The sequence below is a fragment of the Gymnodraco acuticeps genome, unplaced genomic scaffold, assembly GCF_902827175.1.
Source record: "Gymnodraco acuticeps unplaced genomic scaffold, fGymAcu1.1, whole genome shotgun sequence".
In the NCBI taxonomy this organism is placed as follows: Eukaryota; Metazoa; Chordata; class Actinopteri; order Perciformes; family Bathydraconidae; genus Gymnodraco; species Gymnodraco acuticeps.
This window is the reverse complement of record NW_022990233.1, coordinates 356,164-381,310: the sequence shown is the minus strand read 5'-3', so window position 1 is coordinate 381,310 and position 25,147 is coordinate 356,164. Positions and strand designations below refer to the sequence as shown.

General features: G+C 41.0%; 1 protein-coding gene across 4 annotated transcripts; it reads right to left on the bottom strand.

Moving 5' to 3' along the window:
- Positions 1-458: 458 nt before the first annotated feature.
- iffo1b (intermediate filament family orphan 1b) lies at positions 459-24,498 on the bottom strand. 4 transcript variants are annotated; one of them, XM_034218930.1, is made up of 9 exons: positions 23,150-24,498; positions 14,593-14,653; positions 12,568-12,672; positions 10,602-10,742; positions 9,737-9,858; positions 9,298-9,424; positions 7,425-7,517; positions 5,861-5,997; positions 459-4,212 (listed from the first exon to the last, which is right to left on the bottom strand). In XM_034218930.1, the coding sequence occupies exons 1-9, from the start codon at positions 24,103-24,105 to the stop codon at positions 4,113-4,115; spliced, it is 1,842 nt and encodes a 613-aa protein (XP_034074821.1). In that variant the 5' UTR covers positions 24,106-24,498; the 3' UTR covers positions 459-4,112. The 4 variants fall into 4 exon arrangements, with proteins under 4 accessions (XP_034074821.1, XP_034074823.1, XP_034074819.1 ...); XM_034218932.1 differs by having other exon boundaries at positions 12,577-12,672; XM_034218928.1 differs by having other exon boundaries at positions 9,737-9,900; positions 23,150-24,497.
- Between the last annotated feature and the right edge of the window lie 649 nt (positions 24,499-25,147).

Below are 25,147 nucleotides of genomic sequence, written 5' to 3'. Positions count from 1 at the left end.
GGCTGGCTCTGTCCAATCACAAACATCACTAAAGGAATACCCTTTCCGTCCAATGTGAAATGCTGTGGTGTTTTCTGAAATGCTGCGGCGTTTTCTGAAATGCTGTAGTGTTTTGTGAAATGCTGTGGTGTCTTGCACTTCAGGGCCACCGTAGTTTTCTCCATTCGTACCTACCCTACCTTTCAGTGAAGTACACGCTTTACATTCGCTCCAAAACATTTGACAAACCTGACAAAAAGTGACCTGCTGATCGCGGCCTAAAAAAATATTTAAAAACAGCAACATGTCTTTCCAAAACTGTGTCCTCGTTTGTTCTGGTAAGAGATGGTGATGTTGTTAAATGCTGTGAGCATAGCAAACACAATACCATTCACCTCCATTGGTTTCTTTGTAATTTCGGTACAGACCCTTTAATGAAAAGCAGACAGACACGTTGTGTTCAATAATCACACGAGATCTTGTTGCTCAGTTGCATCTTTTATTCGTTCAGTCTCTCTCGACACGTTACATACTGTAGCTCTGCAGTGAAGCCTTTTAGCCTAAATTACTGTCTGGATGTTTAACGCTGCTTCGTCACACATCTGGAGCACCTCATCAATACTCAGAGTTATCATCTAATTGCTGTTTGACACAAATTCAATCCAAATGCTTCTTTAAATATGTGAAAGAAATGACAGTGACAACTAAAAAGACCAATCAGGTGCTTTTAGTTTTCGTTTAATTTAGATAATGTTGAGTTTTCTTTCCAGGTGTGTGACTGTGGACATTCTTCATTTGCAGTCTTTGAACACAAGTCTATATTCAAAGCTATATTTCCATTACACATTATAATAATATCAAAGCCATCGTACAGTTCATTTCGCTTAAGCATTTGCATTTAATTAATTCCGTAATTATTGTTTAGTTTTTTATAACTTGAGTTATTTTTAAATTGACTTTATTTGGCAATCACATACACTCATAAGGAAAAAGATCCAATGGGAAAAAAAGAACTCCATTGTCTTTTAATTTGAAATATTTACAATTTGTAGGTGATTTGTCAAAAAGACAGCTCAGTCTCAAACAGAGACGACATCAAATTGGACTTGTTACGTTTCCTTCTTCTTCATGTTGTACATTTGCCCAAGTAAAAGTCTTTTTAAAAACACTCACTGTACATAACACCCGAAAACATACACACTGGCACATGCATACATAGAGACTCACTCAGTGCGTTAAACTATACAAAGGGAAATGGTGTTTTCCGTCTCACTCAGTTTGTCTCTGACATCCTCCTTCTGCATTCAAACAGTAGTGGAAACACTGCTATTAGCATTCAGCTAATCCAACAGCCACACATGCAGTTTATATACGATTAAAATCTGTCGTCATACGGTTGCTACGGAAGCCCTGAAAGACAAACGAGGACACATACATATCGTGGTAATTCATTTTTTAAGTCTGATCTGAAAATGTTCTTTTTGGTTTTTCTTTAACTTATGAAGAGATACAAATAAAGTTCTTTTAAACAAGAATTTTATTTTTTTATGCTTTCATTTTTCAAGTTACCTTTTTTTTCTATCAGTAAAAATACGTTTTGGCGCTATTACATTTCTAAATTAGCCTTTTTTATCTGCACAAACCGGTGGAAAAATACGTTTTCGTGGTGACATTTTTTTATTTTCCTAACTTTTGTTGTTGCAATGCTTATTTCGGTCACCAGAATAAACCACTAAACCACCTCTAAATAAAACTAAAACAGTAGTGTTGTCTTTCAGGTGAGTTAAAAAAAAGATTACAGTAATGTAGCGTAACTAGCTTAACTTGCTAACGCACAATATACGTATCCTGTATTTACAGTGCACTGAGAAAGTAAGACTGACCTGTAAGAAAAACTTAAGCGGTTTTAGTGCCATTGAGGTAGTGGTGTAATATGGTGGCAAAAAAGAGCATTGCAACAACAAACACGAAAAAGATACTTAACAGATTTAAAAAATGATCAAGGCAAAAAATATCCGTCCATTTGAAAAGAAAATGAAGGAAGACTGGCATAAAACCTTTTCCCACCCATTTTCAAGGATAAACAACCCACTGCGCCACACGCCTCCCAAACACAGGAGCGAAAACAGTAAACATTAGATTTTGAAAACAGATCTCCAATGCGTTTGTCTAGTTTGCCTTTCAGGGCTTCCGTAGCCTTTCTTTATCGTTGAAACAAAGAGTTGAAGTGTGAGTCGCAGCAGAAGCAGAGGACATATTTCACCTGATGCAACCACACAGAGGAAAATACAGCCAGGAATACATTTAGACAACAGTGTCCGATAATAGAGCAGTGAAGATTTCCAGCAGTACGCTAATATACTGCTTTACTGTAGCAGTGTGTCGGACTTAAAGTTCATGGTTAAATGTGCGCGGAGAAAAGTAAAAATGAGGTATGTGTTCGTTAAATTCATTATTCTAGTATCCCACCTGCAGGTACAGTGGAGGATGAGGAAATATGAACAGAGGAAATATATTTGTATATTTCCAACATGTTTAAGTAAGCTGATTGTTTCATATACATTTTTGCTCTGCTCTTTCTTTCTATGTGCAAAAAGGCTCAAAAATAGATCAGTTATACACATCAAGCACCTTGTTGAAATAGCTTCGGCAGCTATAATGATTTTTTTTTTAACACAGCCATTTTCTGTTCACATCTGACCATTTTATTTTGGCACTCAACAGCTAACTTACTTTATTTTATGACCATCTATGTGTTCAGCTTTTACAATGATTCAGCATTACGGCTAAAGTACTTTATTATTATTATTATTATTTCATCCCACAGCAGAAAAAGAGCCTCAACTGACTCCAGATCAGCGTCAATAAGGTGTTTATAAATCTGAAATGTATGCATGCTTCCCTCTTTGAAACGGCCGTTGTTACCAGAGACTTTGGGTTTCAAAACGCACCTTTTAGAGTTTTATCTGCAAGTTTAATTACCTTGCAAGTGCTACACTTCCAAATAATTGTTTAAATTTCACTGACAAATTGACGTGGTTGGCTTTTCTTGGAAACATTTCTCTGAGTTTAAGGGTTGAAATGCTAGTATGGTGTGCATTAGCGACCAAAATGATGCCTAACGCTTACTGCCAATGTTGTTAAAATGTTGTGACATGATGAGACATTTATTCGTAGTTTTATTGCAACGCTAACATCGAGGTAAGCCAGGAAATCCTAAGTAAATCCACAATGGATAACGTGATTAACCGTGGATTATTCACGTTAAATCCAGTTTGGTGATTTGCAGAACACCAACAGTGTTTTCAGGATTATACCTTCCTCATGTTGGCAGGAGGGAAGTGACATGTTGACATTCAGAGGCACAACTCTGCTGCACCACAGCTCATGTTTAAATTATTCATAATATTTCGAGCACATCTGTGATAATGCATTTGTGACTTTACCCCTTTGCTTTGCCTGTGGTGTAAAATGGTACTGCAAAGACAGAAAGCAAGCTGTTAGGCAGTAAAATGCTGAATCATGACTTATTTTTACACTTTAAAGTCCTAAGCTTATCATTATATTATCAAACTGACGGATAACACTCAGAAATACACTCCAGGATAGCCGTTGTTGCAGCACTTAAACTATCCCTATCATAGTTTTTTGTTTGTTTCGTGATAGAAGGTAAATTACAGGCATGTATATTTGTGTGGAGTGGATTCTTAGTGACCTTGCAGCAAGTGTTGCTTGATTATTTTCAGATGCCCAGTAGTTTAACTATTCTTTTTTGTGGAGTGAATACATCATGCTTTGCTTTCCTGCAGCCTACATCTCTGCACTGCATTTAGCCTGTTTACTTACAATAAACTACTTCAAACGTAAGTATTTTCACAAGAAAATCCAATTATAGATTTCTTGATTCACACATGTATCTACCGCTATCCAACTCTGGATCACAAGACCTCTCCTCTCCGCAGGGCTTTGACATCTTGTCGTTTGCAGGAAGGATTTCCAGCACGACTGCGTAAATGAAGCGGCTCGTCTGTAAACATGGTGTTGCCTTTGTTACAGGAGTGTGTGTTGCGTTGGTGTGGTACTGTAGCTGGATGTGGTGGAGCCCCCCTCACTGCCGTCACTGTGAGGAGGGGTCAGGATCTGCCAGAGTTCGAGGAAGAGGGCGGAGACGATGAAGATCTGTTGCTTTCTCTCTGCTCGCCTCGCTCAGCGGAGGCAGGAGCTGCAGGGTCACTGAGACACACAGAAACAAGAACATGAAGACATGCTTAAAGGTCCCATGTCATGCTTTTCCGGTTATTATCCGTCCCCTTGTGTTATGAAGGTTTTTCTGCAAGTAAACGGTCTGCAGAGTCACAAACCCTCAAAGTACACCCTGTAGCGAGTAAAACTCTAACACAGAAAATACCTGTCTATGCTGCCCCAGAACGCCTCGTTTGAGATTTCTCTTTTTCCATTGTTTACTCCTTGGGTATAGTGACGTATTTCGGGTATAGTGACGTAACAGCTCCGCAGATTGGTCCAAAAGAACCAATCCGCGGAGCCGTTACCTTACGTCTAGGGAGCCGTTACGTTTGGACCAATCCGCGGACTTCCTCACACACACACACTCGTCAGGACGTCACTGTGAGCAGCGAGACACCGCGGAACTCAGCCTGGGCACACACACAAACTCCCAGCCAGGCTGCGGGTGTGTGTGTGTGTTTGGGGCTGGGTTTCGCTGTGTCGCTGTCTCGCAGTCTCGCAGACAGCCACTGGGCTCACAGGGAGGGGGGGGGGGGGGGCAGGAGCTCCAACAAGCCGTTTAGGACAGAGAGTGAATACACATACTATACAGAGATGCTGTATGAGAAACCAATGTGAGTTTGGAAAATTACACAATATAAATCTAGTTTAGTAGACCTCAACAATGGAATTATGATCAGTAGAAATGGGACCTTTAAAGTTTAACAGATTATTCATGTGTTACACTTAGGAATGGGCAACATTGCAATATTATATTGATATTGTAAAATGAGACGTGGTCAACATATCATGTGATATTGGTATTGATATATGAGACGAGATATAGTCTTAGAGTTTGAAAATTGTAATATAGTACACTAGGTAGGTGATTGATAGGTGTCTTCTCTGGTTTTAAAGGCTGCATTACAGTAAAGTGATGTCATTTGTAACCCACGTATTCATTTAACAAATTGGAGAAGATAATTGTTGTATTACAGATCATCTATTGAATGTTTTAATATTGTTTGTAAATGTTTAAAATAAAAATTCAAGTAAAGTCCCCTCACAAAACTGAAGAAAGAGTCAAATAAATTGAAAAAGATTGCATTACCAAGACTAAAATGCCATGATTAATCGTATGTGTCTGTCTGTCTGTCTGTCTGTCTCTCTCTCTCTGTCTGTCTCTCTGTCTGTCTGTCTCTCTCTCTCTGTCTGTCTCTCTGTCTGTGTGTCTGTCTGTCTGTCTGTCTCTCTGTCTGTCTGTCTGTCTCTCTGTCTGTCTCTCTGTCTGTCTCTCTGTCTGTCTGTCTGTCTCTGTCTGTCTCTCTGTCTGTCTCTCTGTCTGTCTGTCCGTCTCTCTGTCTGTCTGTCTGTCTGTCTCTCTGTCTCTCTGTCTGTCTGTCCGTCCGTCTCTCTGTCTGTCTGTCCGTCTGTCTGTCTGTCCGTCTGTCTGTCTGTCCGTCCGTCTGTCTGTCCGTCTCTCTGTCCGTCCGCCTGTCTCTCTCTCTGTCCGTCCGTCCGTCCGTCCGTCCGTCCGTCCGTCTGTCCGTCTGTCCGTCCGTCCGTCCGTCTGTCTGTCCGTCTCTCTGTCCGTCCGCCTGTCTGTCTCTCTGTCCGTCTGCCTGTCTGTCCGTCCATCTGTCTGTCTTTCTGTCACCTGTCTTCGTCTCCGCTGTGAGTGATGAGTCTCCTGCAGGTCTCCATCTGGACGTCCAGGCCTCTCTTCATGGAGCACATCTCCATGTACTCGTGCAGGTGTCGGTTCATGTCGCTCTTCGCTGTGGCCAGCTCCAGCTGCAGGCAGAAAACATGCAGAAACACATTTAGTTGATGTATTTGTTTATTCCACACATGGCAGTTATTTTAAAACAAAAAATGTACACTTCAAAATCTTATTTGACCTGCCCCTTCTTGAAAAAATAAATTAAATAACCATAATAAAATAAAAGCAATATTCTTTCAGTCTCAGTTGCTTACAAATACTGAAACATAAAACCACAATCAAAAGTCAACTTCATGTCTAATTACACTTTCTTTATACATTTTCTTAAACATAAACATTTTCTTACAACCCTTTAAATCATTCGGCAAAGAATTCCACTTCTTTACGCCAAGAGACACGCATCTCTCTCTTTAAAGTGGTGCGTGCAAACTGATTCTTAAAATGTAATTTCCTCCTATGATCTTACTAAGTTTGTGATTATGCATTTACGGAAAGTGTGTTCCAACCATGAAATACTGTGCAAATGACTGCTGCAGGATGAAACTCTTGTATGTCATGTTTTAGTGAAAATGTATTCTTGCTTATGTGCGGGATTAATATAAAGTATACAGAACACTGCAGTTAAATAAGAAAAGAAGAGAGAAATGTATTCATTTTTGAGCCTCGTGGAGGAATTGATCAGTGCCAGGGAAAAATGTACCATACAGTATGAGTCACTTAACACTGAGTCATTATGTAAATAATCACACATAGCACTGCATCAAGAGACAAAAACAATGTGTGTAAAACCGTCCTTTTGATCGTGAACAACTAAAAGCTGTAGATAGGAAAGGACATAGATATTGTATATATGGATGATGCACAAAAGAGAAAGCCATTAAAATGCTTTTTGATTCGATTTCTAGCGAGAAGTGTATATTGTACTTTTAGAATCTACGTCCAGTGGATGTGTAGGATCTATAGTTTGATAGATATTACGAAGATGATTTGAGGTCTCGCCAGGAGAACGTGTATACTACGTCTTTCCGCAGCGTCCATGTAAAGTTGGCGTCAACCCTCACGGGGTGAAAACAGTATTTCCGGTCTCAAAGTTTTCTTAATAAAACCGGAAGTATTCCCCTCACTGTCAAAATATTTCACAATGATATATCTGCACTGCTCATCCACTAAAAAACATCAGTTTATCCTTGTTAATTACACAACATTGATTGGTTTAAATTGTGTACAATGCTTTTGTGTTTTTAACCTTCGATTCGGAGAAACAAATCGTTTTTTCTGAGTTTAGGATGGCCGAAGACACTACACTACCCAGAATCCTCAGCTACGTGAACTGCTGATTCTGGATACTTCTTTTCCTTTTCCTTTTCTCCCATGCTTTGTATATGCAACACCTAAAGATTGCAAACAATGGTGTCTTGTTATTCCTAGTATGCTATAATGGGACAGAGAAATAACAATGAAGGAATGAAGAAATACATGAACAGAGATGGGGTCTGACCTCAATCTGGTCGATGGTCTCCTGGTATTCCTTCTCTCGGGACTGGAAGAGACATTCTGTGTCATTGATCACCTTCTCCAGACAGTCCTCCTGCTGTAGGGAGAGAGCAGAGATGTTCAGACTATCTTTGTTGGTATAGATATGCATGTGATAAAATATAATAACACAGAACATGTGTTTGTGCGGTAATCATGACACAATCAGACACAACTGTAGGTGCGGTAACACGACTATCAAAGCCCAGATAGCTAGATAGGTTATGTTCAGCTCAGATTTCGCCGACTGATGCAGATCCTCCCCTCAGAGAGACAAATAACACACGGCCGGTGAATGAAAACAAATACCTACATGCATTACTTGGAAACAACCAAACTGCACGTCCATACAGGCTAGACAGAGCATCTGTTTTAGTGTGTGTGTGTGTGTGTTTCTGTCTGTGTGTGTCCTGAATCGCCCCAGACATAGCAGAGCATTGAAGGTCAGTGTGAGACAAATCTAAATCGACCATCTTAATCTGCTGCTGCTCGGCACATCATCTCCACATCAGAAGTTTAAAAGCTTCTTTGAAGTCTGGACGGAAAATATCGATTAACAAGCAGCAGTCTGAAGGATGCTAGGAAAGGTTCAGATCATTATCATATGCACAAATTCTACGCTCTCAAATGTCCTTTGATCGAAAAATAGTGACATAGCAGAACAGAATAAAGCCCTGTCACTGGCTGGGGACCTCCATTAATATGTAATGATTGTAGCTGTCTTCTGTGAACTAAATCCTTGTTATTGGGCATCTGTGATTTGGAGTGTTTTTTTTAATTTATTTTGAGGCTTCTTACTACCTCCTTCCTAGTGGAGATGTATGGAGGCTGCATTAGTAATCATACATGACAGATTCAGGAGGCTCATGTCACTACACAGACCCAGGAGATCAATTTGCATGTTCGCCTTGAATCTTGAATCGTAAATTGAAACATCTTTGTGAATATTATATAAACATCAACAGGCTCATAGTAGATGTCACGCAGAGCATTAACATCATATTCACTCAAAGTAAATTCAAGTAGTGTGACATAATGACGTCGGTATGATACGGAAGTCAAATACTCCCTCTGGACGGACCCTTGGGACCATTTAAATGCACAAAAACCTTTAAAACACACTACAGGAAAGGGAAAACCCCCAAAAGGTATAATAGGGTCCCTTTAAAGCACATGTTTCAAACTCAAGGCCCGGGGGCCAAATCAGGCCCTTGGTGGATTTAATTTCGGCCCACAGGATAATTTCTAATTACTATTAGATCTGGCCCGCCGGTATATTGCACGCACACCTTCACTCAATCCTGAGGGTCTCCTCCGCTCAGAGCCTGAGCCCAAACATTGATGAACCTGCCCCCAAGATGAGATGCCAAGTATCTGAACTAGCTTCACAGAGCAGCACACTGAGTTTAATGGATGTTTCCTTCTGCACGGCAACAGGGCATGTTTGGTTTGTTCTTTGAGGGGAATTGTTTTTTTGAAGCTGTTGTTGGTCTGTGGAAACATTTAATAATAAGAAATGACTTTGCAGATAGAGCCATAAGAAATTAATGCAACTGATTATTTAATGTTGTTTTTATAGGCAATCATTTAAGCTTTGTTAGTTCCAGGTTAATATGTGCAATAAGTTCATTTCAATAAGTTTTGCAATAAACATTGAACCAGGCCGGCCCTCGACTAGTACCCATTTTTTAATTTTGGCCCACTGTGTATTTGAGTTTGACACCCCTGGATGAATCTGTTATAACTAGCTTTCTATGTCTAGGTATTGTCTTTCTGTTCTGTATCTGTATTTCTTAAACAAAGTGACATTTGAAATAAGTCGTGCATCTCCAATCTACCTCTCCTGGTGGGTGGCTGGGGTCAGGAGGCAGAGTGCCACCTGGGAAGTCCTCCCAAAGCAGCAGGGTCTCTTCAGTCTCCTCCCAGGCCAGACTGTCACAATCATCCTCAAACTCACACTCACGCCTAAAACAGAAACACACATTTAAAGAAATAATTAGTGTTAGTGCAGAAACATTTATACTCATCATATAAGCGCTTTGAGCACCAGGAAAAGCTCTTCTTTCTTAACTGCATTCAAAAAAACCACTCAAAACCCACCTGTTCAACACTGCATTAAAACTCTGACCCCCCTCCCTGTTTTCTGGTTTGTCAATTTATATATTTTTCTTCGTTTTTTGTTTTATTCTCTGCCAAAGCGTCTTTGAGTTTTTAGAAAAGCGCTATATACTGTAAGTGTCATGTATTATTATTATTATATTTCATCATCCCACTCACAGTTGGTTCAGCATCCTCTGCATCTCCTCGTTGATCTGATTGGCCGAGGAGCCGCCCCCCCCCTCGCTCTCCGAGGTGCTCACGGACTCGTCACACTCGCTGCCGTTGAAGGACAGAGGAGTCTGTTTGCGGCGAGAGTTCAGGGATGATTGGTTGTTAGGAACCTGCGGGGAAACGTTAGCATTCAGAGCGCCACCATCAACACTCAAGACAAACTCTAACAGGAAGTGACTGTGGATTTGATAACAGAAGATCAGATTTAGTCCTGTGCTGTGTCTCAATTCAAATATAACTTATTAGCTAACTGCCATGTTGTGCACTGTGGTGTTGTCTCTAATCGGATACAGCTGCTTTGCCATTACTGGAAGTGACAAATGCAGCTGTTATTGTTCCTGGGAGCAAATCTTCACAGACGGCTCAATTTAGAGAATACAATTAACTGTGGTTAGCGGCTCGACACTAAAGGGGTTGTAGGTGTTGGGGAAATATTTTCCTGGGCCCTTAACTTTGACCCAGTTTATCAGTTTGTTCTGACCTCACTGGCACAACCTGGGCTGCTGTGCTCTCAGTGTTTGTCTCCCTGTTCCTGCCTGTTGGCGTCAGCTGATAGAGGTGTTATGGTTTTATCTTGTTATGCACAATGTTGATTCTTCTCTCAGAACTAGCTAAATACATGGGTCTGGGGTAGAGCACGTCTTGTGAATTCTCTGACCGAAGCTCCAAATAAACCATCAGTGTTTGCCATCAAAGTTCCTGCTCTCCTTGTGTCTCTCTGAGTCTCCATCGCTTCAGACGTTTCCATCACAGTAGGTTTATTCAATGGGGCAAAAACCCACATGTTTCACTTTTGAACATGCTCTGGTACCTGGTACATCTGGATGACGTCCTCACAGTTCCTCTGCTGAGCCACGTCACAGAGGCGCGCGGTGATGTCGATCCGGCGGCAGATGTCCATGTCCACCTTCATGGCTTTCTCCTGGATCTTACTGTCCAAGTCTGACAGGTTCTGCAGAGAGGAGGGAGGGAGACAGATCAGACACCGTTCAAAGATAAATGGTGTAGGAGCCATTTTGATGAGAGTTCCTGTTTGGGTTTTGGGCTGTCACAGTTGGGTTTTTCACTGTGTGTGTGCCATGAGGGTGTCGCTGTCAGATTCCCTAAGGCACAGGTATTTAAGGTTTGTTTTGTCACCTGATCGGGTGTGTCTGACCATGGAAGGGCAAATGGTTTTTGACCGCAGTGTGGGAATACAGAAAATAATGTTTGTTTAATGGATAATTGAATGGACTTCACTTACACTACAACACAACGGTATCTATAAACAAAGTAAAGCTCGTCAGTAAAGTCATTCCCGGGAATTAAGCCACCACATAGCAACTTTAATATTTGGCTAATTATTATTATTATTATTATTATTATTATTGAACTGTTAACGTATGGACTGGGGACTTGATGATCTGCAGCCTATTCCAGGCATCAAATGATCAAATGGTCCGTTAGCGTGGTTTCCCCTTATGAATGAAAGGGCTAGTCAAAAAGACAAGCTGAAGAAGAATAAGCACATCCAGACCCGGCAACCAAAAGCTACACATAGTCCAATAAGTCAGAGTTTTGTTTCAGATGGCACACTCAGGACATTAAAGGCAAGGCAAGGCAAGTTTATTTATATAGCACCTTTCAACACAAGGCAATTCAAAGTGCTTTACAAAAATGAAAGACATTAAGAAAATCGCATTTAAAATCAGTCATTAAAAAGAAAAGATAATCAAATAAACATTCAAACAACTTGTAGCAGGACAGGGGGAAAAATAAACACACTCCTACAGATTCCCTGAGACAAAGGGGAGTGGCTAATCAAGCACCCCCTGAGAGAAGCTGGAGGAAACCAATCAAGGCAATGATTGGCACCTGTGTGCTGTTTAAAGGAGGCCAGCATGTCATTCAACAGAAAGAACCAAGAGGAAGTCGGATCTAGCAAGGAGGAAAGTGGATTCTTGAGGACATCAGAGAAATCAGGCTATTTTTGCCACTGAACCCAGGAGCTGTTGGGGAAACATTTAACTTTCCCCTTCCCAGTTAAACCCTGCAACCCAGTGATCTACTCTGGCCTGTCACCCTCAGATAAGTTATTCTCACTACCCCAATATCATTTCCCCTCCTCTTGCACTCTACTGTCACACATCCCTATCCCCTGAACTACACTCTTACCCTGAGTGACAAAGGACAACAAAGACTTACAGACATTTTATGTTGAAAGCGAATTGGTTGATCATTACTTTTCCTTTGTAAACGTCAGTAGCTAGGTCACCGGGCTATCCCTCTGTTTCTGCGTGTTTGAGCATATCATTTTTTGACAGCTGGCTATATTAAATATTCCTCTGTCTAGTTTAATTTATTCGTTCAGGGATAACACCTACGCTACAGAAATGGCGCCCAATGTGGGGCTCGTTGACATTCATTTTAAAAAAGTGAAGGAAAAAAAGGGGGGGGTTTAAAAATGTAAAAGTGAAAAAATACATTGTTTGTTCTTCATGCATATTTGCTTGGTTGGTTTTGCATATGCTCTGCAAGGTTTATCCGTCTGTCATATTGCCTTTGACTGTTTAAGTGTTTTATTTACTATGTGAATGTATTTGTACACATTTCATACAATTCACTCCATTAACACCTACGCAGCAAACTTATGAAATGAGGGGTTTCTTATTCAAAGTGAATAATATCCTATTCATTTACTTATTTACAGAGATGAAGGCCACGGAGAAGCAAACATACATATAGAGACTCTTAACGTGCATATCTTTGAGAATGTTTTAGAAGCGTTTGGGTCTTACGGTGCTCACATTGCTCATGAGGCCTTTGAAGAGCACCAGCTCTGCCTTCAGCTGCTGGACTCTGACAGCCAGCTCATCCTGACAGCCCTCGCTCTCCTGCAGGTCCTGCACACATGAGAGAAAGACATGAAGAACAACAATGAAAACACACAAACATGTCCGGCCACATCGATTAACTGGAAAGTAAAGGGTAGAAGCAGGAGGGCGTCAACAGAATAAAAGCCTATATCTGCAAAGTGCATGAAAAAAAAAAATGGATATCTTGAATTCATAATCTCCTGAGGTGATCTCTAGATGTTTCTGATGAGATAAGAAGTATCTGTTCCTCCTGTTGACTTCATTCACATGTGCAACAGTATAAGCTAGGACCCTTCTCAGTCTCAGCGGTGTTTTTCTGCTTGTGGTCTTGCGTCACGGTGCTGCTAGCTAAACGGGGTCAGGTAAAGATTCCTGGCAATGTTCAAACACACAACATCTTCAAACACACACACCTAGCTACCCACACACTCACAGGAAATGATAGGGTTTATAAAAGACACAGCTGCAGGAAACACAGTAGCTAACTGTTTGATATAAAAAAAGAAATCCTTCATATCAGTACAGGGACAGCATTTAGAGCCATAAACACCAGAGGCAAAGACATTTGACTTCCCAAAGAAAACACATATCTTAAAACAGGAGTATATAAAGCAATGAAAACATATTTGTAACCAAAGTTATTGCCTAACAAACACAGAAAACAATGTTTAAAACACAACAAATATATATGTATAGGAGGTTCTGGATGTGGTGACGTGTAGTTTTGCTCGATAATATGTTTAGAGTCAGAAGAGTACGTTTTTATCTACTTTTAATCACTCATATTAATTTAACTGTGATATTATGTCTTGCTATTTGCTACTTTAAGTGTTTGCCGTTTTTGTTGTCTGCAATGTTCAATGTATTTATTCAAATGTCTTGATTTCTGATGACTGACAGAGTAAAGAGGGAGAAAGAAGAGTTGTTTTAAAATGGAAATGGCTAGAAAAAAGTGAACATTGTTGGAAAGAGAAGCTCTGTTTAAAATATGTTTTGAAATAGGTGAACTGTATATTCTTGGCTGGAACACTAGCCCCACTAAAAATAGAAGATGTCTGTAACTCTGAAATGATAACAGTTGTTGCACTTTTAATCAGATGATGGTCAGTGGTATAAAACCAAATAGAAAGGAGTGCATGAGCTCTGTATGAGTCACTGTGTGTGATTCATACTGCACAAAGGAAGCAGTCTGCAGTGTGAGGGCTGCAGAAACTCACTGATTGTTATCAGACAAATGAAAAGCCTCGTCTAAAATATGTAACCACTAGCTGTGTGATTATTCCTGTTAGGGCAGAAAAACACACCGCATATGCTCAGGGTATTTTAAGGTGAGATAAGCATCAACCGAAGCATCATGTCCAATAGTTTATTATAGTTTGAATGACTCAGGCTGATGTCAACGCTGCAAATACAAAGCTCCAATACCTTCAGTTTATATATATATATATACATACACACACACACACCATGTATACATCACTTCAGGGGACATTACATTGACTTACATGCATTTCCTGGAGACTTATCCTAACCTTAACCATAACCAACACATGCCTAACCCTAACCCTTAAGCTTACCCTAAACCTAACCTTCACCCTAAAATGAATGATTCCCCTCATAGGGACCTCCAATTTGTCCCCATAAGGGAGGCGAGTCCCCACACGTGACTGTGTAAACCGATTTAGGTCCCCACAAGTATAGTTATGCTAGGCCACACACACATGTATACATCACTTCAGGGGACATTACATTGACTTACATGCATTTCCTGGAGACTTATCCTAACCTTAACCATAACCAAGTCTTCACCCTAAAGTTAATGATTCCCCTCATGGGGACCTCCATTTTGTCCCCATAAGGGAGGCGAGTCCCCACACGTGACTGTGTAGACAGGTTTAGGTCCCCACAAGTATAGTAATGCTAGGCCACACACACACACAATGTTACCTCTTGCAGGTCAGTCATTTTCTGCTCCATGTCCACCCTCATGGTGTATTCCTCTTCCCATCTAAAAGACACAAATAAATAAGAATCAAACAATATTGGAGTAAAGCAAACACATAGGCCATGTTTTCAACGTGCACAAATGATCTGTTTATGCTTTTTTATTTATACATCTTATAGATTAATTTAGAAAGACACTAACCCATAATTTAGCTATTTCACAAAGTTGAAAAGACTGACTCACTATTTCCAGCTGTTAAACAATAGTGAGTCCAAGATGGATGAGACTGTTAAACATGGATTTGAACAATGTTGGATAAAGAGCTGCAACAACGAATCTGAAAAATTCAAGCCAATTGTTTTGGTTATTAAAAAATTGTAAAGCATTATTTGATGCAAAAAAATGGAGTACATTAGCCTTTAAAACATTTGATGCTTTACTCTGTTCTGTTTCATATAAAAAGGGAATATGTTTGGGTTCTGCGATAATAACACAATACGACTTTGGACATGTAGAAACTGGGATAGACATTTTGTCTTGACATTTTATAGACCAAACGATGAATCTAGAAAATAATCAGAAGATTGGTTATGAAAATAAGAGTTAGTTGAAGCTCTAGCTGGATGGGAAACTCCAGGCAAGGCAAGAATACCTTCTAGCCTCGGAAAACGAAGAGTGGAGCAGGCGAGCAAGTGTGCGTCATATGAGAGGCCCCGCCTTACATTTTCTGCCACAGATTTGGGGAAATTAGTCCGTGCGCAAAGCATTGTGGGGATTTTAAGACCGCGGAGTCTACCCATGTGCAGCCTCGAAATTTCCCTCAACAAAGTACGCCGGCCTCTGTAGAATTCCAAGTATGCTGGACATTGGAACTGTCACGGTTTGTGTAGGAAACAGAACCCAAATGCAGACTTAAGTGACAAAATAATTCCTTTATTTCAAGGCTACAATATCTAGACACAGAACAGAACACTCACCGCAGAATTACTCAAAACACAAGACGAACCGACAAAGACAGACGGAAAAACCAGAACTTAAATACACCCAGGACTAATCAAACAAACACGAGACAGGTGAGGAGGTAGGAGAAAACACAGAGGCACCAGGTGAACACAATCGGGTAATCAGGGAGGGAAAACAGACAGAAAGCAACAGGCAGGAAACGGGGGTGAACAATTTACAAAATAAAACAGGAAACCCAAAGATAGAAAAAGACAAGACAAAACAACAACACAGACAGATCGTGACAGGAACAGTCCTTCGGCGGCACTCGATGACGTAGTATCCTTGAAATAGTGGCTCTGGAGCAGCTTTCCACGACATTGAGAAACACCCTCAGTCGGCTTTATAAATGTTAACCTTAAGGATACAAACTTTTAAACGTAACATCGTTTTTTACAAGAAAAAATATATTAAATTCATCCTTTGTCAGTGTAGTGGCTTAAAAGTTTCTAGAGCCACTTACAACATACGATGATTCACAAATTTGTCAAGATGAATCCATTTATTTTTCCATTTCACCATATATCCCTCCTTCAGAGTGTGTCTGGTGTGTGTGGTTGAACTGGTTTAGCTTCCCCTGTCTAAAACCAGCCCCTTCCCCATTAACAGACATAATATAGCAAATATGAGACCAAGGGGTGTCAACAAATATATTCAGGGGCGTAAACAACTAAGGTGAGTAGATCAATATTCAACACGTAATATTTGTAGGTCATGGGTGTTTCTCAATGTCGAGGACGCTTGCTTGGTAGCACATGTCTTCCTAGTCACTTGCTTCAGAAGCGAGGCAAGAATCCTTCCTAGCCTCGGAAAACGAAGAATTGTGGAACAGGCTAACAGGTGTGCGTCATATGCGAGGCCTCGCCTTAAATGGAGCGCGATTTCCGCCAAATATTTGGAAATTGGTCCGTGCGCAAAGCATTGTGGGGATTTTAAGACCGCGGAGGATACACATGTGCAGCCTCGAAATTTCCCGCTACGAAGTACGGCGGCCTCGGTAGAATTCCAAGTATGCTGGACATTGGAACAGTCCTTCGGCGGCACTTGATGACGTAGTATGCTTGAAATAGTGGCTCTGGAGCAGCCTTCCTCGACATTGAGAAATACCCACTGTATACAAATAAAGACATGTTAAAAAATGTAAAGAAAAACAAGACGTATATAATGAACTCAGTCAATGGCTTCTACAGTCAGTATACACATCTGGGGAACAACATGATGGGTTGGCTGTCAGGTGCTGGATTCTTTATTTTACAACAACCAAAATTCGGCAATTTGATTTCAATGTGGCCTGTGGATCTGACTTCAATATGTGAAAGCAGTTTAGTGAAATCCAATAAGGATATCAAGTTAAATGAGGTGTAGACAGTAAAAATGTGAGTGAGAGATTTGCTGACTCACTCTCTGATCAAACGCTTGCTTGATGAATTATTTGCCACTATAGTGCAGCCAATAACATGACGACTGGCTCATGAATCTGAAGTTTAATACATTTAAAAGTCGGAGCACGGATCCTGCATGTGACCTCAGATTCAGTGACTTCACACGGCACATGTTCCCAGAGGAGACGGCTCTCTGCAGAGTCTGAATTATATAACGGCTGCTTTGATGCTGCGGCACATCGGAGCTTCAGGGGAAACTAAACCTGAGAGAAACTGAGTCATGAAAGAGGAGTTGTTTATGTTGTAGAGGATGCTTGTTTGATCAGTAAGGTGAGAGCGAACAGAAAGTGGAGAAGTGCATCCTTCTGCAAGCCAAGCCCCCCCAGGCAGTAACTGTTTGCAGCGCATGGTGCATTGCAGATAGAGTGAGGAGCGGGGGAGGCGCAGTGGGAGAGAGAGAAGGAGAGAGGAAGTGTGAGGGGTGTACATGAGACAGAGAAAAGGGGGAGTGGTGGGGAGGGTAAAGGGGGAGAAAGAGAAGTTGTCCTTGAAGGAAAAATCCATTATGAATGGGTAACAGAGCTCGAGAATGAAATCAGAAAGGCTGCACAATTAAAGGTGGGGTAGGTAATTTTAGAGAAACTAGCTCGAGTGCGCTAGAATTTGAAAATACACAGCCGGAACAAATCTGCCACTTCCTTTCAGAGCCCCTCCTCCAACACACGAACGCGCACATGACCAATGAGGGCACGAGATCAGTTTGTGCACAGATGGAAGGCTGACAGACAGGTAGGCCATCCAGTTACTTTAGCCGGGCCGGCTCAGATGATTGGTCGTGCTTTTTACAGTAGGCTACCACGGCTTCCACAGATGACTTGTTTATGGATTTATTGTCAAAGCACTTCAGATATTCATTGCTATCGGGATGTTAAGAGCATTCCATGGAATATAACAAAGTGTATCTCGAGCCGGTTTCTCAAACTTACCTACCCCACCTTTAATCAAAATGTTATCGAAATCACAAAATGGACTGGTGGAATATTCAAAATACAAGAAGCACAACATTAGTTAAAGGATTAAGTGTTCAAATGTTTTAAATGAAGTATTGTGGAGCTGGACAACAAATCATATTCTACAAAACGTATTTGTTCAGTACAGATCCTGCTTATAAAATAAAGAACAAATAAGTACAGGTGCAGGGTATAGAAATAAATAGCAGCTAGGGTTAGTGAACACATATGAAAAGCGGTGAACTAGCAGCCAGTTTTAACATTATTTAATTGTGAAAGTAGAGTGTTGTTGTTACCATCCTACAGTCTAAGGTAGCGAAATTAGCAAAAATAAAAGGGGTTAAAGAGGACATATGGTCAGGTGTATATCAATATGTAGAGTCTCTACTTTAAAGAGTCCTCTCCTGCTGATGGTCAGGTGTATATCAATATGTAGAGTCTCTACTTTAAAGAGTCCTCTCCTGCTGATGTTCATGTGTATATCAGTATGTAGTGTCTCTACTTTAAAGAGTCCTCTCCCGCTGATGTTCAGGTGTATATCAGTATGTAGTGTCTCTACTTTAAAGAGTCCTCTCCTGCTGATGTTCAGGTGTATATCAGTATGTAGTGTCTCTACTTTAAAGAGTCCTCTCCTGCTGATGTTCAGGTGTATATCAGTATGTAGTGTCTCTACTTTAAAGAGTCCTCTCCTGCTGATGTTCAGGTGTATATCAGTATGTAGTGTCTCTACTTTAAAGAGTCCTCTCCTGCTGATGTTCAGGTGTATATCAGTATGTAGTGTCTCTACTTTAAAGAGTCCTCTCCTGCTGATGTTCAGGTGTATATCAGTATGTAGTGTCTCTACTTTAAAGAGTCCTCTCCTGCTGATGTTCAGGTGTATATCAGTATGTAGTGTCTCTACTTGAAAGAGTCCTCTCCTGCTGATGTTCAGGTGTATATCAGTATGTAGTGTCTCTACTTTAAAGAGTCCTCTCCTGCTGATGTTCAGGTGTATATCAGTATGTAGTGTCTCTACTTTAAAGAGTCCTCTCCTGCTGATGTTCAGGTGTATATCAGTATGTAGTGTCTCTACTTTAAAGAGTCCTCTCCTGCTGATGTTCAGGTGTATATCAGTATGTAGTGTCTCTACTTTAAAGAGTCCTCTCCTGCTGATGTTCAGGTGTATATCAGTATGTAGTGTCTCTACTTTAAAGAGTCCTCTCCTGCTGATGTTCAGGTGTATATCAGTATGTAGTGTCTCTACTTTAAAGAGTCCTCTCCTGCTGATGTTCAGGTGTATATCAGTATGTAGTGTCTCTACTTTAAACAGTCCTCTCCTGATGTTCAGGTCTATATCAGTATGTAGTGTCTCTACTTTAAAGAGTCCTCTCCTGATGATGTTCAGGTGTATATCAGTATGTAGTGTCTCTACTTTAAAGAGTCCTCTCCTGCTGGTGTTCAGATGTATATCAGTATGTAGTATCTCCATGGTTTAATGTTCAAAAAGCTCTTTATTTTTCTCATACTGCCTGTGCTGCAGCACCTCTTTTCACCCTCTGTCTGAAACCAGAGCCCAGTCTGCTCTGATTGGTTAGCTGGCCGGCTCTGTTGTGATTGGTCAACTGCTAAGAGATGTCCCGCCCCTTAGCCTATCACGTACAATGTGTTGGAGCGCTAGCCAATAGAAGCACAAGTGTTACATAATGATGTCACTATGTTCAGGAAGTAAACAAAGGAGTCCAATGGAGGCGTTTCAGGCAGGGGGGGGAGAGAAATTCACTCTGGAGGGAACACAGGGATTCTAGTCTTTGCAGACCATATGACCTTACAGAGGCAATACAATATATTACATTATTAACTCAGGATCTGTTTTTAAATAATTGACAGCACAGGTAATGCATCCATTGTCTCGAGGTAAACTGACACATAAAGCAAGCTCACATAATTCATAATGTTGCTACGTATTAAATTGTTTTCCTACAATGTTTGCGTACTTATTGGATTTTATTAAAATTTCTCTATTTAGTTTGTTAGCTTTACTTGTATTTGCCTTTTTACCTGCACTGTCCCCTTTGCTGTAATTGTGGTTTAAACACAAAGTGGAACCCTTTATTTTCAGGTACAGACACAAAAATGTCGATGTAAATACGATGAAATCCTGATCTTATGTCACACACTTAGTTGGGGTCCTCTTCACAAAGAGCCCACTGTGGTCAGGATCCTCTGTGGAGAATGCATGGCTGCTCATCTGGACGTAATGTGAGGGAATTCACTGATGTGCAGAAACATCGGAGCTACTTTGGTTCACAGATAATACGTTATCCAAAACTAACACGTGTCCTTCTAATACCAGGCAGTAGGCTGCTCAATTAATCGTATTTTAATCGCAATTACGATTATGGCTTGCAACGATTACGAAAACAACGTAATCAAAATAAGACGATTATTTTTTTCAGTTGAATTATACTTAAAGTTCAGGGTAATCAACTATTAAAAACATACTGTTAAAACATGTTTTCTCCAATACATTTGGATCGTTTTTAATAATCGTGATATCAATTATTGACCCAAATAATCGAGATTATAATTGTTGCCATAATCGAGCCCTACCAGGCAGGATTTAAAGATTGGTGTTTAATTTCTACAATAAAGTTCAAGGAAAAATCAGAGCATCCTGATTATAACTGGTGATGTCATTGCTGTGAACTGGATCATGAAGAATTGATTGTGGGTTCACAGAAGTTTAATTGGAGATGCACTATGATCTCACCGTTTCAACAGAAGGTTTTAATTATCATTTAATCTGTGGATTGTTTTCTCTATTTAATGCTTTTGTTCATAAAATGTCAGATTAAAAAAAAAAAAAAAAAAAAAGCCATCACAACTTCCCAGAGCCCAATGTGACGTCTTTAAATTGCTTGTTTTGTTTCAAAACCTAAAAGTAAGGTTGAACGATATAGAAAATAATATATATATTTTTGACTGATTTGGCAATGAGACACGATTAGTGGTGTTGGGAATGGAGAGTTTTCTTGCATCATTATTCTCATTACATTGTTCAAAGTGTCCTTTTTTCAAGTATCTGTATCAAACCAATATGTTTTCTTTGGTGTGTAAAATCAAATCTGTAGTTTGGGATACCTTTAACAAATAGGGCACATCTTCGGATATTATCATGGTCTTTACTGCGATTTACATAATATTACAATTAATTATTGAGCCCAATCCAAAATCATACGATTATTGTAATACGAGACGGAACATCAAGAAAAACATTTTCCGAGAAGCTAAAACCAGTGACTGCTGAGAACTTTAAAGACCAAAACATGTATCAATGAATCCAGAAATGGATAGTTTGGAGCCCTAACTAACATTGCATATTTATCATGATTTGTTATCATGATTTCTGTCTTTCATCTTTAGACACTCTATTAGTTTCATAAACGACAAAATCATATATAAAATTACATTACATATTATTCAGCAACTTACGGTCAAATCAAACCGTTTTTTCTGCAGGATGGATGTCCCATAATATTCCCGTAAACGTAACTACTTAGAATAATAGAGAGGCGAAGTCACGCCCATCTACTTCCGACCCATGGGACCTTATTTCTGAAAAATGATGTATTGAAGTCAATGGAGAGAGAAAACTTATCTTTCGATCCCGTTAGAATTGTGCCATGAATTACACATATGATGTTTGTCAATTTAAAAAATCATTTCCATGTCAAAAAAGTCACAGTTTGTCGTAAAACTGTTGAAATATAAGACTATGAAAAATATGCAACTAGAAAGACTACAAATCCCAGAATCCCGGTCCCGCATGCTGGCTCTTACGGAACCGACTAACTCCCCTTGTGTGTATGTACAGCTCTCAACACGCCCAGACTTGTAGTGATTTTCACCTCGTTTAATACTTTTCGCCTCATTCTGAAAGAAAGAAGTGAAAAGTGCCAACGTGACGGCCATCTTGGTTGTTGGTGACGTGTGCAAGACCAGAGTTGTAGTTCATTGAGCGGTTTCTCACAAAAAAAAGTGTTACTTCACAGTTTTACGACCCATTTTAAATATGTTGACTTGCAAAATTATCTTTTAAATTGACAAACATCATATGTGTAATTCGTGGCACAATTCAAACGGGATCAAAAGATAATCTTTTTCTCTCCATTGACTTCAATACATGATTTTTCCAAAATAAGGTCCTATAGTGGTCCCCCGGAAAGGGAGGGACTTCGCCTCTCTATAGGAAGTGGTCGCTGCTAGCTGCAGGTTCTTCCGTTAATAAACAAACACGTCTAACTTGCTCTGTTGATAATCCCTCATGTCTTTGTGTTGTTTCTATTGTTGCTGACGGGATGTGATCTTCTTTCCATCCTGTCATGTTTTGGCAGGGTCTCCATTGTTCAAGGTTTTTATCTCAATGTGACCTCTCGTTTAAATAAAAGCCATATCAACTATGTCGGGATCTTAACGCTCTCTGAAGTGAACATTTGTGATGATCATCCCTACTAAGCTTTGACCTTCATTCTTCTTTATATTTAGCGTGTGAGGTGTTTATTTCCAGCAGCAGCAGCAGCCTCTGTGCTCAGACATGAATGTGATGGATGCAGGCAGGGTGCAGCTGATGGATGGATGCAGTTTGTGCTGACTCTGCTGGCGACAGCTGGTCTGCAGCTGCTTTACAGCTCTGCTCAAAGTGAAGCATTACACAGGGACAACAATGCCCCTGTAGGCCTGTTAGTGCACTACTTGTATATATGTGTACTGTTGTCATATATTCATCTGTTTGAGTCTACCAGACTAGACTTACACCTGTGTCCTGTTCACATTTAAGTGTGAAAGCTTTATGTATTGTTGTGCCTTCTTTTTTCATTATTTATATTATACCTCTTAATGTGTGTATATATATCTGTATGTGTATATATCTATTTTTAAGTGGGTATTCAGGTGTGTATGTATCTTTAAATATTCTTATTCTTGGGGATGGTGAGAAACTGAATTGATATCTCCCTGTTTGTATCACACACACACACACACACACACACACACACACACACACACACACACACACACACACACACACACACACACACACACACACACACACACACACACACACACACACACAGAGAGAAATTGATGACAACTTTGACTGTGCAATAAAAGGATTTCAGTCCATTTACCTGCGTTTATACTCGTCTCTCTCCCTCTTCACCTTGGCCAGCACATTGTACAGGGCTCTGATCTCGGGGGTGATGGTATCGATCTGGACCCCGACTCCATCCGGCTGCTCCCAGGACACCCCGGGGCTGCTCAGGCCTGCAGAGGGGCCCATCTTACGGGTGTGGTTGTAGGACCAGATGGTGCCAGGCAGGAAGCGTGGAGGAGGGTTGGTGGTGCTCCCCGGGCCGGAGCCGGTGCTGGAGAAACTTTTAGAGCCGGATCCAGGGGAGTCCACACAGGGCGAGGCCTGGCTGATGGTGATGGCCGGGTTACAGGAAGTGTAATTACTCTGGGTGGAGGTGAAGCTCTCAGATGGCAGGGTGATGTTGTGTGTAGGTGTGAACAGTGTTGTAGGCCTCCTGGCTGAGTTGTTGGTGTTGTGGAAGGGGAGAGAGCCGGGCCTCAGAGGGATGGAGCCCACAAACCCAGTCTGCACCCCCGCCTCCTGGGAAGACCCCCTGCTGTCACAGCACCCCCCCTGACAGCCCTTGTTGGCATCATGTGCTTGTTGCAGCTGCTTCTCTAAAATCTTATTCCTGCGCTCCAACTCGTGCACTTTGGCCAGGAAGCACCTGAACCTCAGGTTGAGGGTCTTCAGGACGCTGATGTTGGAGCCCAGGTCGTTTCTGAGCGCCATGGCGGCGGGGGGGTGCGGTGCCGCGCGGTGATGGTACAGGCTGTTGTGATGGAGGTAAGAGGAGGGTGCGGTAAAGTCAGGCCCCAGATGATCAGGCCCCGGATGATCCCCCAGCAGAAAGGACGCCGCGTCCGGTCCACCGAGCAGGGTGTCGGGCAGGAGGCCTGAGGGGGAGTCCGGGTGAGAGGGGGCTGCACTCTGGTGATGGAGATGCGTGTTCGCCTCCAACAAAGGATTCATGCTATGGTAAGGGAAACTAAAGCGCTGCAGATCTGGCATGAACACGGACGGGAATAGTCTTGCTACAGCAGAATAAAAAGGATGAGGAATGAACGAACCAGAAAGAGAGGCGCACAACACACCGGTATGCACCTGGTTATATAACCGAGTCTAAATCAGAATGTTAAAGCTGAGAGGTCTTAAGATGGATCAGGGTTTTCTCTCACCGCCGCAGCCAAACATCCAAAGCGACTCCCAATGTGCTGCGAGGCGAGGACACAAAATGCGGAGCTGCGCCTCGGTGAGCTGTTCTGCAAAAATAAACTTGATTAAAACGAAGGAAAATGACGCAGAGCGTGCATAGAAACACAGAAACACCGTGTCACCGCGTCAGGGAAGATCTGGCAACAAGATGTGACCGCAGGCAGGAGCGAGACTGCAAGATTGAAGAGCCCGGTACCGTAAAGACGCAAGCAGAGGGGCACTGCTGTTTGGTTCATGTTGAAAACAGCACCAAACAAAACAACAATATATTTGTTTGCACAAGAAAGAGTTCAGATTTCGATACACATAAAATAATATTGATAAAATGCTCAATTCATGTTTTTAAAACGGGATTACATCACCTGCTTTGTCAGACCTGCCACATGTCCACTTTCACTGTCCCAATCTGGTTTAGGGTAATTTCATTAACAGGAAATTGATCAGACATTTAAGTACAGCTAACATGATAATGGGTTTAGGATGCATCCTTTTTATCTTTTAGCCATCTGTGTCGTATCCCTGGGACTGGGTGCAGAGGTATAGGAGAAGTACTTAGATATTGTACTGTAAAAGTATAAATACCAGAGTGTAGGAATACTCTGTTATAAGTAGAAGTCCTGCATTCAAAATGTTACTCAAGTAAAAGTACAAAAGTATTAGCATAAAAATATACTTAAATTACCAAAAGTAAAAGTAGTCAGTGTGCAGATTGGTCCATTTCAGAATAATATATATGATATGTTTTGTAATTATTGATGCACAGTTAAAGGTGCATCTAGTTTGAATGACTTTGTGTTCTGCAGGGTAGCTTGTGAATTCACTCCAGGTGGAACTAAAG